The sequence below is a fragment of the Hylobates moloch genome, unplaced genomic scaffold (genome assembly GCF_009828535.3).
Source record: "Hylobates moloch isolate HMO894 unplaced genomic scaffold, HMol_V3 SCAFFOLD_15, whole genome shotgun sequence".
Classification (NCBI taxonomy): domain Eukaryota; kingdom Metazoa; phylum Chordata; class Mammalia; order Primates; family Hylobatidae; genus Hylobates; species Hylobates moloch.
This window is the reverse complement of record NW_026652290.1, coordinates 43,250,994-43,269,579: the sequence shown is the minus strand read 5'-3', so window position 1 is coordinate 43,269,579 and position 18,586 is coordinate 43,250,994. Positions and strand designations below refer to the sequence as shown.

The 18,586-nt window shown below is 41.7% G+C and overlaps 1 protein-coding gene across 5 annotated transcripts in view; it reads right to left on the bottom strand.

Annotated features, from left to right (window-relative positions):
* The window catches only part of AFF3 (ALF transcription elongation factor 3), a 611,721-nt gene that overhangs the window by 118,888 nt on the left and 474,247 nt on the right, over positions 1-18,586 (bottom strand). For all 5 annotated transcript variants that reach the window (XM_058429074.1, XM_032176529.2, XM_032176532.2 and 2 more), the window contains one exon: positions 11,598-11,649. In XM_058429074.1, coding sequence (XP_058285057.1) covers positions 11,598-11,649 — 52 coding nt within the window. The remainder of the gene's footprint in view (positions 1-11,597; positions 11,650-18,586) is intronic.

The following is an 18,586-nucleotide window of genomic DNA, read 5'->3' as shown; positions in this document are numbered from 1 at the left end:
GAAAAGCTGGGCTTGTGAGATAACCAGCCCTACCTGGAGAAGCTTTGGAAAAAGAAAAACAAAAACTCAACTTTACAACTGTATATCTGGACCAAACACCTGAGTAACTGTCGGTAAATCCTTTACTATATGACACTGCCCATTCCTGGATATGAGGGATAGCGTATACTCCAAGGAACAACATCTCTTGCAGGGTTTCACTTCCTAAAAAGCTACTGAAGAAAAAAACCATTGAAGTCATGGGACAAAGGGCTATTCCTCTGAGTTAAATAGGAATGTCCCCTGGAGGGAGAATTCCACTTCTTCTGCCAACCAGCAACCCTGCTGGCAGCTGTGTTTGAGAAAAGCGTGCCTATCAACTAATGATGCCTAGCCCCTCTCCTGGCCTGAATGGAGAGTCTGTGTTGGTGGTATTGATATCCACCATTAACAAAAACTTGGCTTACTTTCAAAAATGTAGATCCTTTTATGAATTCTTCAACATAACAAAGGCAATGGTTTCCCATTTGTGTGTTAATTGTATGTTTGCCCAAATTTGATGGATCATGTTTTGGTTTTTATATAATTTTCTCATTTTCCAGATTCCATTTAGGGTCCTCAGGCTGAAATTAGGCATATCCCATGGCCCAGGCTGGTTGGACACAACTAAATCTACATAAATCTCCATTGAGTCTCCAAGGAGATTCGATGAGAAAATATTTTAGGAAACAGGGTTGTGAGTCTCTGTGCTCAGTGATATTTAAGTTGGCTGACCATTTCAATTTTGGAAATTATAGTCCATTAACATGAAAAAAAGGCAATTACATGTTTGTATATTTCTACCTATGCTTGTGCTTTTTGCAAATGTTTATAAAGAGTGGCATGATAAAATAAAATAATTTTGTGTTTGCTTCTGGTGACAGTAAAATTTTATTTATAAAATACAATTACCGGCCAGCTCGGTGGCTCATGCCTGTAATGCTAACACTTTGGAAGGCCAAGGCAAGTGGATCACCTGAGGTCAGGAGTTTGAGACCATCCTGGCCAACGCGGTGAAGCCCCATCTCTACTAAAAATGCAAAAAATAGCTGGGTATGGTGGCTCACACTTGTAGTCCCAACTACTCAGGAGGCTGAGGCAGGAGAATCGCTTGAACCTGGGAGGCAGAGGTTGCAGTGAGCCAAGATGGCGCCGCTGAAATTCAGCCTGGCAACAGAACAAGACTCTGTCTCAAAAAAAAAAAAAAAAAAGCAATTACTTAACTAAAAGCTTTAGGATGGTTAAACAAACAAACCAACCCTTCTGCTGAACATTTGAGTTTCACTGATTATGACGGGAGGTTCAAATATATGATTACTTCATATACGGATGTGAAAAAGGTCTGATAGGCAGTTTTCAATTAGAGTTATTGTTCTGTTTCCATATTAATAGAAACCAATTAGTTATTATGAACAGATTGGGTATTTAGCTCAGGTACAACATAAAATGCAAGACTAAAAAGAAAAACAAACATAGAGTATTCTTTTTTTCTATGCTGCTATGAGGTTTAATATATTTAATATATACTTTCTGTATTGTCCATTGGGGCAAGGGATTCCCTGGCATTGAAAATTTACTTAAAATATCTGTGGTTAAGTTATCATAATGAATATTACTAATGTGTAATTCATTAAGACCAACAAGCCAGCATCTTACATGATATTTGGTACTTAGTAGGTATTTGAGACTATGCTCAGTTTTTTTGTGAAAACTGTCTAGCTCTTGTTTGCCTACAAATAACACTGACAATACAGTTCATTTCTAATGTAGAAGAAACTTGACTTTGGAGCCTTGCCCCTCAAACCTGGTCCTGATTACTGCTTCAACTCCTGTTTATATAATTCTACACAATTTTGGCAGGATTCAAGAGCACATACCAGGGTGTTGGCTTTTATGAATCTCCTGGGATGTGAATGTCACGCTGACTGGATGAACCCTGGCCACAAATCCCAGACAAGCACAATGACTCTATTTATTCAGACTTGGCTGCCTGAATGCAGATTGACTCTGTGGGTAATAAATTTTCACAGGCCAAGAGCTTCAGGATCAACCAAGCTGATCCTGAGAAGAAAAATGCACCTAAGGAAGTAGAGTTGGGCTGCAAAAACCTCCTAAGTTTTTATTCCATGTCTGCATATCATTCAGCTAATTCATTTAGTTACTGATTGACATGTGCTGTCAATGCTTTCAGACATTTCAAAAGCTCTGCTTTGTGTGATGCAATTGTCATATTAAAAAGAAACAAGGGAAAAAATGAAGAGCTTCCATTACAATTGGCAATCTGCTTTTAACAGTACACCCAAAACTGATGTGAGTCATCCAGTAATCTCTATGGTAAAGAGCACAGAATTGAGATGGGAATGTTTCTTGTGCTGCTCCATAGGCAACCAAAGGAAACAGCGATAAGAACTGCAATTTTGTGCTCAGAGCAACCTCACCTACAATCTTGATATCTTGATGAAGTGAGGCTTTAGATTATTTCTAAGAGACACGATTATTACTCTATGCATTATAAATAAGAAAATAATTGGCTCTTTAATTTGCAGATTTATGTTAATGATCTAGATATCTATTAAATTAATTGCATGCTCTCCAAATATTGATTGGGGATTAAAAGGCAACTTTTCATTGTGTAAGAAGTAAATTACGCCAATGGGGAAATTACCCTCTACAGATTAGATCCAGTGATTGTTGCCTGTAAAATTAAAATAGTCAGTTAAAGTGGATAAACCATGCTCATTTAAAGAGAAAAATGTGGCTACAGAGTTAAAATAAAAAGACTGCCCAATATGTTTGGATAACGTAATTACTGGAAGCTGCAGGCGTGTACATAGCCATTCAATTTAGATCCCTGGTCCCTTCCTTTCCCTAAGCTATGTATTTGTCATCTCCGAAACACTTGTCTGCAGTTGATGCTATCTCGGCTGCTCCTTGCTGAAAGTCTTAATCATGTGTCCCTCTCCTCATGCCTTAGCTATAGTAATGCCATCTACATATTTGCTTGAGTCCAACCTCCCAAGCTTACCCTGACTTGAGAGGCAGAGCTCATCTTTTTGCCAAATGGGAAGACATGCAATATAATTAATCACTCCCTTCCTAATCTATTAAATTTTTTTATACTTAGTGTCTTAAGTCTTCTAATTACTTCACATTATTTCATAAAAACATTGGTCTTTGGAATTGTTAAAACCATCAGTTACAGAAAGGAGATCAAACAAATTACTCCAGGTATCACATACCTTTCATTTACTCAGATAAATAAGAAAACTGATTCTCAGATCTTTTGTGCAATTTCCAGTTGGAACCTCATCCAGTGTGAAAATCATAGGTGCAACCATAAGGCTATGCTTCCATTTCATTTATGTTTGTAAACTTTCTAAGGAAACCTGGTCACAACCCCAGCACTAGAGGCTACAGCCAAAATTTGGTTATTCTTGAAAGGGAAGGCTGTGGAGAAACTCAGTCTCTTGGTTTTGAAGGCTTCTGTTTGAGATAACTTATGAAAACTTGTAGCTTCAATATAGCTTGATGTAAGCATCTTTAAGAAGGGGCTATAGACATTTCCATGGAGATTGGATAAATGCTTTTTTTCTCAAATAGGTTATTTGTATATTAATCTATAGCCAATTTAAGACATTGGGCCTTATATTTTTGTCATCTCTGTCAATACTTTTAATGTTTGGAAAGAACTCATTTGAAAAATCATAGAGTTCAGGAAAAGGAACAAAGGCAGAGCAAAGGTTGCGTTTGATACTGTACAATGGACAGTGGGAAATACTTTCAATTGAAGGCATCACTATGCATTTATCTATGCATTCATTCAACAAATATTTAGCAGTTCTGCTGTGTCAGACACAGTCCCTGCCCTCAGGAAACTTTCAGTTTAGCTGGTGCAGAGAGATGTTAGAAAAAAGTAAACATAAGATATAACTAAAATTATGATGATATTTAGGTAAAAAGATGAAGGATACTGTGAGAAGGACTAACTGGGAGTCGATTCGATAAGAGGGAGGTCTCCCTGAGGAAGTGAAAGTTATGCCACACCTCCAACATGAGTAGGTGTTAGCAAGGCAAAAATGAGGGAGTAGAGGCCTATGGAGGCCCGAAGGCAGCTGAGCTCAGCTTTCTGCAGGAGCTGGGAGAAGGGCTGGGCCGCAAATGAGCTCAGTGTGAAGATGAGATGTGGACAAAGCCAGATAGTGCAAGGTAGTGTTGGCCATGTTGAGGGCTCTGAATTTGATCCCAGGTGGGATGGGAAACCTATTTAAGATTTTAGACCAAGGAATTACTTGATCTGATTTTTAAAAGATCACCGTGGGGAGGCTGTATTACAGAGGGCAGGAAACAGAAATACAATAGTTTATACCAGACTGGTTTTGACTAGCTGGGAATGGAAAGAGGTAGATGGACCAATATTTCATTTTGGAGGCTGAGTTTATAGGACTTAGAGATGAAGTGACTATCTGAGTGAGGAACAGGGAATCATCAAGGATGAGTCCGAAGTTTCTAGGCTGGAACAGCTGGGCATCTAGCAGGGCTAGTTTTGGAAACGGGAACAATAACAAGAGGACATGTTTGTGTGTCTGGGTAGCGCGATGGCAAAGGCCAGAAGTCCAGTTGGGCACAGACTAAATTTGAAATGTCCGTGAGACATCCAAGTGGAAAAGTAAAGTAGGTTTGTGGTTCAGAAGAGAGTTCTGAGCTGAGGATATAACTTTAGAAATTGTCAGTATATAAAAATTGAAGGTCATAGGAATGGATGAGATCACCCAGAGAGCAGACATGGAGAAGAAAAGTCAGGAATAAACACGGAAAGTTTCCAACATTGGGCAGAAAATCAGAGTCAGCAAAAGAGCCTGAGAAGAGAAGCCGGAGGGGCAGGACCCAAACCAGAAAGTGTGGTGTTAGACTCCTACAGAGAAGTGGGTGATGAACAGTGTTCAATGCTGTAAGTCTTCTAGTAAGACAGGGGACTGAAAAGACCCCAGTATAATTGGCTCTAGAGAGGTCACTGGGGGCCCAATGAGAAGCATTTCTGGTAAAGAGATGGGGGCATGAGATCAAAAGAACAAGTCTCTATGTAGCTCTGAGGAAATGGATGAAGTTTAGATAGGAGCAAGGCAGTGTCCTCTCGCAACAGGAGGGCACAGGGAGGATGAGTGCAGATGGAAGCAGTGGTGCAGATGCGGTATTGAGAAGTTTAGGTTTCTCTGCTAGAAGCCAGTCACCCATGGTATGAGGTAGGGAAATAAAGATAAATAAGATACACAGTGAAATTCAGGTTGTTTACTTACAAAGTTGGGAAGACAGAAAACTACATTTGTATTATCTATTATTATTCATTCTGTAACAAAGGTAATTATAGGATATTACGGGAGAAAGCGTGCAAAATGACAGTACCCGTGAACTGTTATAAGTTATGTATATATAGTGTAATACCTAGAATAGCCACTAAAAAAGCTGTACAAAGAGATATGCACAAAAATGTTACAGACAAATCAAAATAGAATTCAAAAAGTTTAAGGAATACACAGAAAGGCAGGAAAAAGAAAATAAAAACCAGGAAGAAACTAAACAAAAAATAGAGTGGTAGACTTAAGCTTTAACAAATCAATAATTACATTAAATGTAAATGGTCTAAATGTATCAATTAAAAGAGAAATTGGCAAATTGAATAAAAATATGACAACTATTAATATATGCTGTATATAAGAAACTCATTTCAAATATAACAATATTGGTAGGCTGAAAGTAAAAGAATGGAAAAAAGTTATATTATGAAAGCATTAATCAAAAGAAAGCAGGAGTAGCTATGCTGTTATCAGAAAAAGTAGACCTCAGAGCAAAGAAAATGACCAGAGACAGAGTGGGACATTACATAATGATAGAAGGGTCAATCTAACAAAATATAGCAATCCTAAATGTACACACACCAACTAACAGAGCTGTGAAATATGTGAAAACAACCTGATTGAACAGAAAGAAGAAATAAACAAATCCACAATGATAGCCAGAGACTTCAACACCTCTCTCTTGACATTAGATAGAGCAATGAGACAGAAAGTCCAGAAAAGATACAAAAGAACATCAAATAAGATAAATCTAATTGATATTAATAGAACACCCTACCCAACAATAGCAGAATACACATTCTTTTAAGTGCCTATAAAACATATACCAAGACAAACCATATCTTGGGTCATAAAAAATCCTCAACAAATGTATAAGAATAAGTCATACAGACTATGTTCTCTGACCATAAAGGAACCAAACTAGAAACCAATAAAAGTTAAGATTAAGGGTGATCTCTGAGCACTTAGAAATTAAACAGCACATTTCTAAATAATCCATGAGTCAAAGAAGAAGTCTTATTGAACTGAATGATGATGAGATACAACACATCAATATTTGTGGGATAAAGTTTATAGCATTGCTGAGAGTCAAATGTATAGCACTAAATACTTACTATATCATAAAAAAGAATGAATCTCAAATCAATAATCTAATCTCCCTCAAGAAACTAGAAAAAGGGCAAAAACGTACCCAAAGCAAGCAAGAGGAGGGAAATAAAGATAAGAAATCAGTGAAACTGAAACAGAAAAACCAAATAGATAATATTAATGAAACAACAAGCTAGTTCTTTCAAAAGATCAATACAGTTAATAAACCTCTAGCAAGACTGATATAAAAAAGAAAGAAGACAAACAATGAGTATCAGTAATGAAACAGGGGCTGGCACTATAGATCTTGCAGTCATCAAAAGGATAATAAAGGAATACTATAAACAATCCTATCCGCATAAACATGACAACTTAAGTGACACGGATAGACTTATTACTGAAGAACACAGTACCACATATACCCAGTATGAAACAGATAATCTAATAGCCCTATGACTATTAGATAATCTGAGTAGCTCTATAACTATTAAAAATTTTTTTTGGCTGGGTGCTGTGGCTCACGCCTGTAATCCCAGCACTTTGGGAGGCCGAGGCGGGTAGATCATGAGGTCAGGAGATTGAGACCATCCTGGCTAACATGGTGAAACCCCGTCTCTACTAAAAAACATAAAAAATTAGCCAGGCATGGTGGTGGGAGCCTGTAGTCCCAGCTACTCGGGAGGCTGAGGCAGGAGAATGGTGTGAACCCAGGAGGCGGAGCTTGCAGTGAGCCAAGATTGCGTCACTGCACTCTGGCCTGGGCGACAGAGTGAGACTCTGTTTCCCCCCCAAAAAAATTTTTTTTTGTTTTTCTCCCCCTGAGATGGAGTCATGCTGTCACCCGGGCTGGAGTGCAGTGGCTAGATCATAGCTCACGGCAATCTCAGCCTCTCAAGCAATACTCCTGCCTCAGCCTCCCGAGTAGCTGGGATTACATGCGCGCACCACCACGCCCAACTAATTTTTGTATTTTTAGTAGAGACTGGTTTTCACCATGTTGGCCAGGTCGGTCTCGAACATGACCTCATGATCTGACCTCATGATCTGCTCATCTCAGCCTCCCAAAGTGCTGGGATTACAGACATGAGCCACCACACCCGGCCAGGAAATAGAATCTTTAAGTTTAAAAATCTCCAGGCCCATATGGTTTTACTAGAGAATTCTGCTAAATAATTAACATATATACATATATATATATTTTTTTTTTTTGAGAAGGAATCTCACTCTGTCTACCCAGGCTGGAGTGCAGTGGCACAATTTTGGCTCACTGCAACCTCCGCCTCCCAGGTTCAAGCTATTCTCTCGCCTCAGCGTCCCAAGTAGCTAGGATTACAGGCACATACACCATGCCTGGCTAATTTTTATATTTTTAGTAGAGAAGGGGTTTCATCATGTTGGTCAGGCTGGTCTCGAACTCCTGACCTCAGATGATCCACCTGCCTTGGCCTCCCAAAGTGCTGGGATTACAGGCCTGAGCCACTGTGCCCGACCTAACATCATTTTTTAAAAACATAATCTTTTTGAGAAAAGGGCAGGGGACCCTTCTCAATTCATTTTATAAGGTCAGTATTACCCTGATACCAAAACTAGCCAAAGACAGTACAAAACAGAAAACTTCCAACCAATATCCCTCATGAACATTAAAAAGACAAATGTGTGGTGAGGATGTAGAGCAACTGAAATACTCTTACACTGCTGGTGGGAGTGTCGACTGGTACAACCATTTTGGAAAATGGTTTGAGATAATTTACCAAAGTTGAACATGCACATACCCTACTGCTCAGCATTTATACTTCTGGGCATAGATCCAACAAAAATGTTCCCATGTGCTCAACAAAAGACCTGTACAAGGATGAAAAGACCTGTACAAGGATGCTAATAAGAGCACACTATTCTACCCCCTGACCCCTGCCAAAATATCCACATGCCCATTAGCAATGACATACACACATAACGAAATAGGATACAGCAATGAAAATGAACAAACTTCAATACAAGTAACAACATGGGTGAATCTCATAAACAATGTTGAACGAAAGAAGCAAGACACAAAAGAGTACATGCCGAATAATTCCAATGATGCAAAGTGCAAAAATAAGCAAAATTACAGTATGGTGTTAGAAAACAGGAAAGTGGTTATTCTTCTGCAGAGTGGTGACTGGTGGGAGCATGGGGGCACCTGGGAGGCTGGTCATGTCTGTATTTTCATCTGGATATTGGTTATATCATATATATATATATAGTCATTTTTAAAGACATATCATTTTTATAAATCATATACAAACAGGCTGGGCACGGTGGCTCACGCCTGTAATCCCGCACTTCAGGAGGCTGAGGCGGGTGGATCACTTGAGGTCAGAATTTTGAGACCACTCTGGCCAACATGGTGAAACCCCGTCTCTACTGAAAATACAAAAATTAGCTGGGTGTGGTGACAGGTGCCTGTAATCCCATCTACTTAGGTGGCTGAGGCAGGGGAATCACTTGAACCCGGGAGGCGGAGGTTGCTGTGAGCCAAGATCGCACCATTGCACTCCAGCCTGGGCGACAACAGCAAGACTCTGTACACACACAAAATATGCCTATTGGATCTGGTGACATGCAAATGATGGGTGACCTCAAGTTTTGATGAAGTGGCAGGCTTGGGGATCTAGCATTAATTACAATTTTACAAACAGAGACACTGAAGCAGAGAACAGTTCAGAGGCTGGGCCAAGGTTGCAAAACTAAGCAGCAGAGTGGGGATTTGAACCCTTGGAGTGGGGCTGCTGTGCTCTTAACCACTAAACTAGACTGTCTTTTGACCTTTAGGATCACAAAGGCAATGCGGAGAAAAGGAAACCTCAGATAGGAGTGTTCAAAAGCACAGAGTCTGAGGTGATCTGAGGAAGGGCAGGCAGGTATAGCAACTTGAAGCTCTTGTAGACACCTCTTTATTACAGTGGCACATGGGCTGGTTGAACCAATATTCACAAAGACAGCCAGATATAATGTCAGAAAAGGTTAAGGATTTTCATACACTGTACTATGTTTATTGAGGCAAGGGATTTTTAAAATATTTTGAGTTTAAGGTGCAAACTCTGATTACAGCTAGGAAAATCATTTATGTTAAATGTTCAATTATCTCAGAACGCCAGGGAATGAGTGTGTGTGTGTGTGTGTGTGTGTGTGTGTGTTCGTGCACAGGCTATGCTGTTTCAGGGATAAAGCATAGTTTGCTCTTGAAGAGAAAAAAATACCATATCATTAGTCTTGTTTAAAAGTATGGGAATTACAATTCTGTGATTAGACCAGGGTATAATTATAGGCCAAAGCAGGACAACTTAATGCAATTACTGTTGAAGCAATAACTTAAACTATCATATGCAAAACCACTGTCTGGAGTCTTAATTAGGAAAAAGGGATTAATGTATAAAAATTATTAATTGTCAGTTCCTTTTATTGCAAAAACAGGAAGGTATATTCACATAGGAATTAAATGCAAGAATAAAGGATCTGACCTGTACATTCATAACACAATATTATCAATGAGTACAGAATGGAAGGCGATAGCTTAAAAAGCAAAATAAGTCAACTAAAAGCTCTTACTGCCTTAGAGAACATGTATAGTACGTCATTAGTAATGTTTATTAAAATTGAGTTTTCATTGGAAATACTTCCTGGAAATAGCTCAGGAAATTATTTCCAAATTTAAAAAGGTTTGCAGATTGAAATAGTCTGTGAACCCTTTTTCTAATAAAAAGCATACACAATTTACATGTTTGATATGATTTAATCCATAATCTATGTATCCAGGCCACTTAATGGGAAAAAACACAAAGAGATGAAATCATTTGCTTATCATCATGGAGATAAGAAGCCAAAATTAGGAGTGAAGCCACTCTACATTTCTGCTAAGATTGCTGTGTGGCAGATATCTGGCTGCCCTGGAAACAAATCAACAGATCTCTAAAACACTCAAAGCCCGAGTGGCCTTCTTTGCCCAGTTAACCTTCTTCCACTGGGTATTCTCCACCTGCCAATCTGGTTCCCACACTCCTCAAGCTCTTCTCCCTTTTTGGTGCCTCAGTTTCTCCCATGAGATGAGTAACCTCTTTTGTGACCTCATAGCTATGCTCTGCTCAGATACTCTTCCTCGGAATTCTCCTTTGACTTTTATTTAACCTCTGCCTGTTCTCTTTGTAAGTTATTTGTATTTGCATGTCTAGACAGCAAATCATCTGCATAGCATTTCATGATACCTTCCTATTAATTCACTATTCCAAAACCAACAGAATAGCATTAGTATTTTGTAATGCATACAAAAATGACTTATTAAAAAAGCCTCTCTGAATTGTCTTTCTACCCATCACATGTATTTAAACTTGACAAAATACAACATAGGGGATGAGAAAAAGAAAACAGAAGTGTAGAAAAATCTGTCTTTAGTGTTTTTAAACTTGCTTTGAAATAAAAACATTTCTTGAAATGCAGAAGTGAAAGTGATGAATGTTAAGTGTATATTTTTTCACCTTAACTGACTGATCAGAAGAGTATTTATAACCCCCTAACTGATGTCTCGAGTTGATAAATCAACACCAGGGGGGAATATTTCAAACACATTTATCATTTAAGACAAACAGCCTATACCGAGCATGATTACTTTTTATTCATCATTTTGGCTCACCTCTACATTTGCTCCTTCTCAATGTTAATAATATCTGTATAAGACTTCTCAATATTTAATGTTACAGATTGCCTGTTGCATGCTGATGAGGTTAAGGTCATATGTTTGATCTCCAGATGGCCAGTTAGCTACACACACACACACACACACACACACACACACACACAGAATAAATAAAAAAGAAAAAAAAAGACTCTGTCTACTTCTGAGGGAAGCCTGATCTTAGCCAGCTTCCTTGTAATATCCACTGCTGGTCTCAACATCATAAAAATTACAGAATTCAAGGCTTAAGGGAAATCATGGGCAAGCTATTTTAATATACTGATCCAACTGCACAGAAGCTCACACTTAGCAGACGAAAGACCAGCAGCCTGGAGTGCCACCATTCAGCTTGGTTAACACCCAGCACAGTCCACCAGGTAACTGTTATCAGTGTCACCTCCAAAGGATGGTGACATAAAAAAGAATCTTACCTGTTCATTCTCCTCTTCATCACTGCTTAGCTTAAGGTCATCTTCCAGCATTCTGAAAGAAGGAACAAAGAGATACAAAGAGGTACAGATAGTTAGTGGATTCAGAATAATTCAGCACCAAAATATCACGTTAATGTTGCTATTAGAGCAACATTTCGGAAATAAGTCCATTTGATTTCCTATTTTTTTTCTTTCCTTCTTATGCACTTTTCCTCTGGTGCACTTAGGAAATAGCAGACAGTCCCATCATAAAAATTAACCCTCACACCAGTCATCAGCTAAGACGGGCAGCTTTTTTTTTTTTTTTTGAGACGGAGTCTCGCTCTGTCGCCCAGGCTGGAGTGCAGTGGCGCAATCTTGGCTCACTGCAAGCTCTGCCTCCCGGGTTCACGCCATTCTCCTGCCTCAGCCTCTCCGAGTAGCTGGAACTACAGGCGCCTGCCACCACGCCTGGCTAATTTTTTGTATTTTTAGTAGAGACGGGGTTTCACCGTGGTCTCGATCTCCCGACCTCGTGATCCACCCGCCTCGGCCTCCCAAAGTGCTGGGATTACAAGCGTGAGCCACCGCGCCAGACGGGCAGCTTTCAGAAGATGCTGTGTTAGCAGGGAAATAATACTTAACAATAACTTATTGTATATTTCAAAATAGATAGAAGAATTGGAATGTTCCCAACAGGAAGAAAAGATAAATATTTGAGGTGACGAATATCCTAGTTACCCTGATTTGATCATTACACATTGAATACCTGTATCAAAATATCACACGTACCCGAAAATAGCAATAAAAAAGAAGATGCTTTTTTTTTTTTTCTGCAAAATACATAGGGACTTTTCCCCTGGGCAGTTTGCATTCCACAATTACTTGTTTAGTGTTTTCCAAGCTCCCAGTGCTGGGCTGTGTCTCCACGCCTGCCCCAGGGGCTTTCATGGTAAAGGGAGATGAGAACAAGAGCCATAAAGCCATAAACTTGAGTTGTGAGCGAAGCTTCTTAGGCCATCCAACAGTCAAAGAGCTGGAAAAGACGTTGTCCCCAAGATCCTACCTAGTGGGGGAAAACCAAGCAGGAGGGCGCTTTCTGAAAAGCCTGTGAGGGTGATTCCCCAGCCCACCCAGGTCCCCCCATTCATCCTGAGGAGACAGTGGGGAAGCAAGAGGTTAAAAGTGAAAAAAAGAAACACAACTTCAGACTCTGTTATTTGTTATGATAACACTGTATTCTTTTCAGCATGGCTAAATTTTTCTTTACAGTAGTTTTCAGATTAATTCATTTCAAAAGAAATCTTACTCAGAAGTGCACTGTATAAAGCGTGCTCTCCACGCAGAGGTGCTCTGAAGGAGCGGGGAGAGCCCATTTCTGAGGGACCCTGGGGCTCCATATATCAGTGTGAAGCCCGCTGAGCCCTTATGCTCAAAGGCCTCATTGAAGCCAGCTTCCAAAGGCTGTCCCCTAAAATGTACCTAGTGTCCTTTAAAAGCCAGTTGTAGGCCTATCACTGATACATGCCTGTGAACATTCGTAGAAGCCATTTCAGCCACTTTTGGGGCGAACTGGGGGGTAAAGAACTGGCAGGATAAGGCATGGCCCAGGCTCTGCCCCACCTGTCTATGCATGTGGGGTGAGTCACTTCACGCACCCTGCTCCCATTTCCCTATTTGTGAAGTGACGTGTTATAGAGGGCAATCCTAAGGTCGAATCCTGCTTTAGATTCTGTTGTGAGTCTACAAAATAAATATGCTCCCCAGTTTCGTCAACGAGAAAAACCCTTCTATTTGTTCTAGAGAACACAGTGGAGAAACTTCTAAGTAGTTTTTAGGGTACTACTTAAGGCATTGCCATCAGGGCACCAAATCTGCTTCCTCACAGGCTCCTCCTCATCTCCCAGTTCCGAGAGGTGTCGTTCTTGTATTATTTAAACGACAAGTGAACAAATGAACACGTCAGCAGAGGCTGTAAAGCGGCACCCCCAATTCCTCTGCACGTCTGGCATGCCATTCATTTTCTTCACCTCACAGACACATACGCTTGGCTTCGAAGAGAAGAGACCTCTTGGTGATTTATTAGAGCACTGTTTGGGAGTAGCCTAGGGAAGTGGGCTGTGTTTCCTTTGTCCTTGAGTCCCCAGTGACCAGCACAGTGCGGCACAGAGCACAACGCCAGTTTGCTGGCTGGGCTGAGGCCCCTTCCCCAAGACCATTTTCCTACCCAAAGGCACAGATTTCTTCCTAATGAAGAACACCAGAGAAGGGGACAGGTCCTTGCCTCCACTCCCATGTCCTCTTTTGGGTAAACCACCACTGCAGTGTGGTTTAATCTCTAGGACTGCCCAGCAAGCACTGGGTCTTTAAAGGGTGGGTGGTCCTGCTGGTGGGGATGGAAAGAGTGGGGAGAACTCACACAATCATGGTTAACAACCCCCTTGCTGTCAGACGGAAGCTGTGTGGCTGGGAAATTTAATGTTTAAATGGACAATAGTGTGCGTGGATTGGAAGGCCATCATCCCCCAGAGCAGGAAAGCCCAACATGGCCTGAAGTGAGGGAGCTTAGGTTGGCTGCAAACTAGCCGTGCAACTCAGTCACTGCATGAGGCTGGCATGGCTGAAAGTCACCACGACAGTCAAAACGCTGCTGTGAGAGGCTCTCTTTCAAGGTAGGGAATGCGGCTTACTTTTGTTTATTTCAAACATGTGCTAAACGCGTCCACACATAAACATGCATCTGTTTGAATCTCAGAGTCCCTTGCACCACAATCTCGTGTGAGGTGCACCTCTGGGGCTGAGCATTTGTGCTTCTATAATGAGACTCATCTATCTTGTCATCATTTCCAGAAGAAAAGCAGTCAGAGATCAACCTTGCTTTGTGAATAATCATCACTCTGTCACTGACTTTACCTCTCTTATATTAAAAAAATGAATTTATTGTGTTTCTGGCCGGGTTCTAAAAACAACAAATCACATGTAAAAATACACTGCCTTCAAGAGAGCCTTCAAGAGAAGTTCAAATCTAACTAAACTTCAGAATATCTCGAAATATGAGAAAGTGGTCATGGAAACACAAACTCACACAGCTTATACAACATTCCCAGAGCAATCCTGGGTGGTGCTATTCCCAAAACGTGAAATCACAGACCTGGGACAGACGACCACAGCCACGCCGCATCCTAGCCCCAGCCCCGACAGGCACAGAGGCACACCCTGAGGAGACCCAGGCTCCCTGTGGTCTGAGAGCAGGAACCCTCTGCTTTATTCTGATGGTCATGAGCAGGCCTTCGGCTCAACTCCCTAGCAAACGGCGCTTGTTCTCGTCCGTGACCACTGCATCTTCAAGTCCGGTTTAATATTCACAAACAACTCCATGTTGAATGCTGAACATATCCGAGTGGCCTCTTAGAGAGCCTAAGGAGGGGCTGAAGTTCATAGCTGAACAATGAAACATGGTTAGGAGAAAAGAAAACCCGTGACACCCACAGGATCACAGGAACTGTCTGTACTTGGTGTACGGCCAGCAGACAGCAGGCATGGCCGCCTTCACCAAACACACAAATGGCACCGTGGTGGTCATGGGCCCAACCCACTCCCAAACCCTGGGGAACATTTTTATCATTTGTCTGTTTCCACAGGGAAACAGATAGGCATAGGTATATCAAACAATAAACAAACAAACAAAAGTGTTCAACCAAGAGTAAAAGGAAGATGCAAATTAAGTGCTGGTTAGGCTACTGGGCAGGGGTGGAGATCTCCTACTGTTTTTTTTTTTCCAAGGGAAGGCAAAGACCCTGCTGCTCTAAGAGGCCCCTGAGGGCTAAGTCATCTGCACGGAAGGACTGGCCATCTGCATGGCAGCACAGGAAGCGTCCATCCACAGCACCCTGGCTATGCCCCTACTCCTGGGTTCCTTCAGGCCCTACCCCCGCTGATGGGGCCCCCACCCAGGGCCACCCCTTTCACATTCCCTTAGCCCCTCCCCTTCATAGCCCTTCAGATCCCTCCCAGGGTATGAAGCCCTCAACTCACAGCAGCAGCTCTCATTGTTTAAGGGATGTCTGTCCGTGCCAGACCAGCTAAGTTCTTTCTAGATGTTACTTTGTCAATCCCTGCAGCAACTCCTCCAAGGTGGGAGGTGGGTGCTATAGGGGGCTGCAGACTGTGGTGGTCAGAGCAGGGACTCCAGGGTCACATTGTCCAGGACGAATGCTAGCTCTGCCTTTCATCTAGCCCAGGGCCCTGGGACCTGCCTCAGAGGGCTTCCTGGAGAACTTATTCCACAATCCTTGGATAGTGCTAAGCGCGGGACCTTACGCCAGGGAGCCTCCAATCAATGCTCGTTTTTACCAATATTCCCTTTTCCCCAGGAGGGAAGTGGGCCTCAGAGCATTTAAGAAACTCATGTGGATAAACAAGTTGAGAGACTTTGAGATGTCTTTGTAATGATGCCTTAAAACAGAGCCATTTGCTCTACTTTCAGGCCATTTTGAAAAGAAAGGGTCATGTTCCCGAGAGATGGTGGAGGGGAATATATTTTGGCCTGTAACTGCTGTCAGCTGGTTTGAGTGGCTTTACGTCGACAGGACAGTAAACACGCCCATCAGCCCCAGTGCACGGGGAGGTCCGCCCTGGGAGCCAGCGGGTGGCCATGAGGCCAGGAGTCCCTCTACGAGGAGCCAAGGGGGTGCTGCCAGATGACAATGGGGAAGTTGAAATTAAATAGGTACTAAAATTGAACTTTTTGGCTGCACGCGGTGGCTTGCTCCTGTAATCCCAGCATTTTGGGAGGCCAAGGCTGGTGGATCATTGAGCCTAAGAGTTTGAGACCAGCCTGGGCAATATGGCAAAATCTCATCTCCATAAAAAAAAAATATAAAAATTAGACAGGCATGGTGGTATGGACCTGTAAACCCAGCTACTAGGGAGGCTGAGGTAGGAGGATCACCTGAGCCCTGGAGGTCAAGGTTACAGTGAGCCGAGATTGTACCACTGCACTCCAGCCTGGGCATGAGACCCTGTCTCAAAAAAAAAAAAAAAAAAAAAAAATTGAACTTTTTGAATTGAGAACAGAGCAGAGGTGCAGCCTGAGGTGTGGACAGACCTGGACTTCATGGCCTTAACACTTGAAGAGTTATCAAACTACTGTCAGGGACACTCCACGTTAGCACCTCATGGTGACTTTACAGTAGAGTCTGAACCAGGTACATGAGAACTGTGACACTTTAAGGACACAAGCAAGATCTTTTTTTAACATGTGATTAAGTGATTGAGATTCCACCTATTTTTACTTGGGAAGTTGTCCTTACAATGATTGTTGGGCATGTTGTAACACCCTTCCTGACACGCAGACAAGGAGTCGAAGGGTTATGAGCCTCCAGCTGCACTCGCTCACACTTTCATGCAGGGAGAGCGGGCCTTGCAGGAGCTCCGTAGAGGAAAGGATGCAATGGGACTTTCATTCAGAACTCTAAAGAGGGAGCCAAAGATAAACAGGCCCATTTGCAGTTTGCTGAGCACTACCCTGGAGGACCTTTTTCTTTCTGAAAGGGAAAGATGAATGGAAATGTGCCTCATCACCACCAGCGGAACCAGCATCCAACTCCCAATTGTTGTTCTGTTTTGTTTTAGTGACAGGGTCTTGCTCTGACATCTAGGCTGGAGTGCAGTGGCACAATCATAGCTCACTGCAGCCTCGAACTCCTAGGCTCAAGCAATCGTCCCACCTCAGCCTCCCATGTATCTGGGACTACAGAAGCCGGCTACCGCGCCTGGCCAAACCCCCAATTGTTGACTCATTCAATTACTTCTGTGTCCACTGTGTGGCAGGCACCTATCCACAGAAGGTGTACTGTCTCCCAGAGGTGGTTCCCCTCACACATGACATTCAAATCAGCATTGTCATTTTACCTATTTTTAAATGCCTTCGAATTGTGAAGCTCTGGCAAATACAACTTTTGCAGAACCCAATTGTGTCATCTGAAGGTAAAGTCAGTACTTTTCAGAAAAGAGTAATTCAATACAACCTTTGCAGTTTTAACATTTGATTACCATAACTTCCCTGTGTGTATTACTTTCTTAATTGAGCAAGTGATAAATTTATGTTGTAGCTGGCGCCTACATTTTTGAGGCTTAAAATTTCTTGGGAAGCAGAAATAGCAGCCTACACTTAATAGATGGCCAACTGCTTCCAAAGCTCATCTATATCTTCCACAGGTATTGCAAACGGGCACATTAACTACCTGCAAATGTAATGGCAGCCATTTCACAGAGTAGTGGTTTTTAATTAATAGGATTTTTCCCTGAATTAGTTGTCATTTGGGGCCCTTAACAGATCGGAATCCTTTAGTCCTTTAAAGTTATTTCATTTTGCTTTGTTTTAATGTTTTTTTTTAATCTGAGTTTTAATTGGGGTGTTTGATTTCAGATTTGTTTCTATAGCTGATGCTGCTTCTATCTCCACCTATGTGAGATTTAAAGCCAAAGACAAATGTTTATGAATCTCCATTAAACATATTCATATATGCAAATATCTATTCTAACAATTAGCATTGCCTGAGAGCCTATTCATTATGCAAGTGCACCTCTCTGCAGGTATTCCCCAAGCCATCATCTCCACTGCTTGGAACATGGGAGGGAAAGTTATACAACTCATTTCATTCTTTCTAAAGTCTACTGCTTTGTCAGGGTCAGTGCTACCATCTGCCTGTGGTTATTTACATTAACAAGTAACCACCTTCTTCTCGGCATTTGTTCGGAAGAACTTAGCTCATGCCATCCCAGCTAACTGGGAACAGGGAAGTCTAGCATGGGCTCACTCTAGGGATTGGCAATTTAGTGCATCCAAGGCACAGATGAAGTCACTTAGTCTGGAGGCAAATGGAGAGATCAGGAACAAGATGAAGGGGTGCTCTACTTGACTTAAGTGTTTCCAACTCTGATGTTTTAAAACTCAGGGATCTCTACATCTTTTGAAGCAATTTTGGTCCATAGCAAGGTGGTATTTG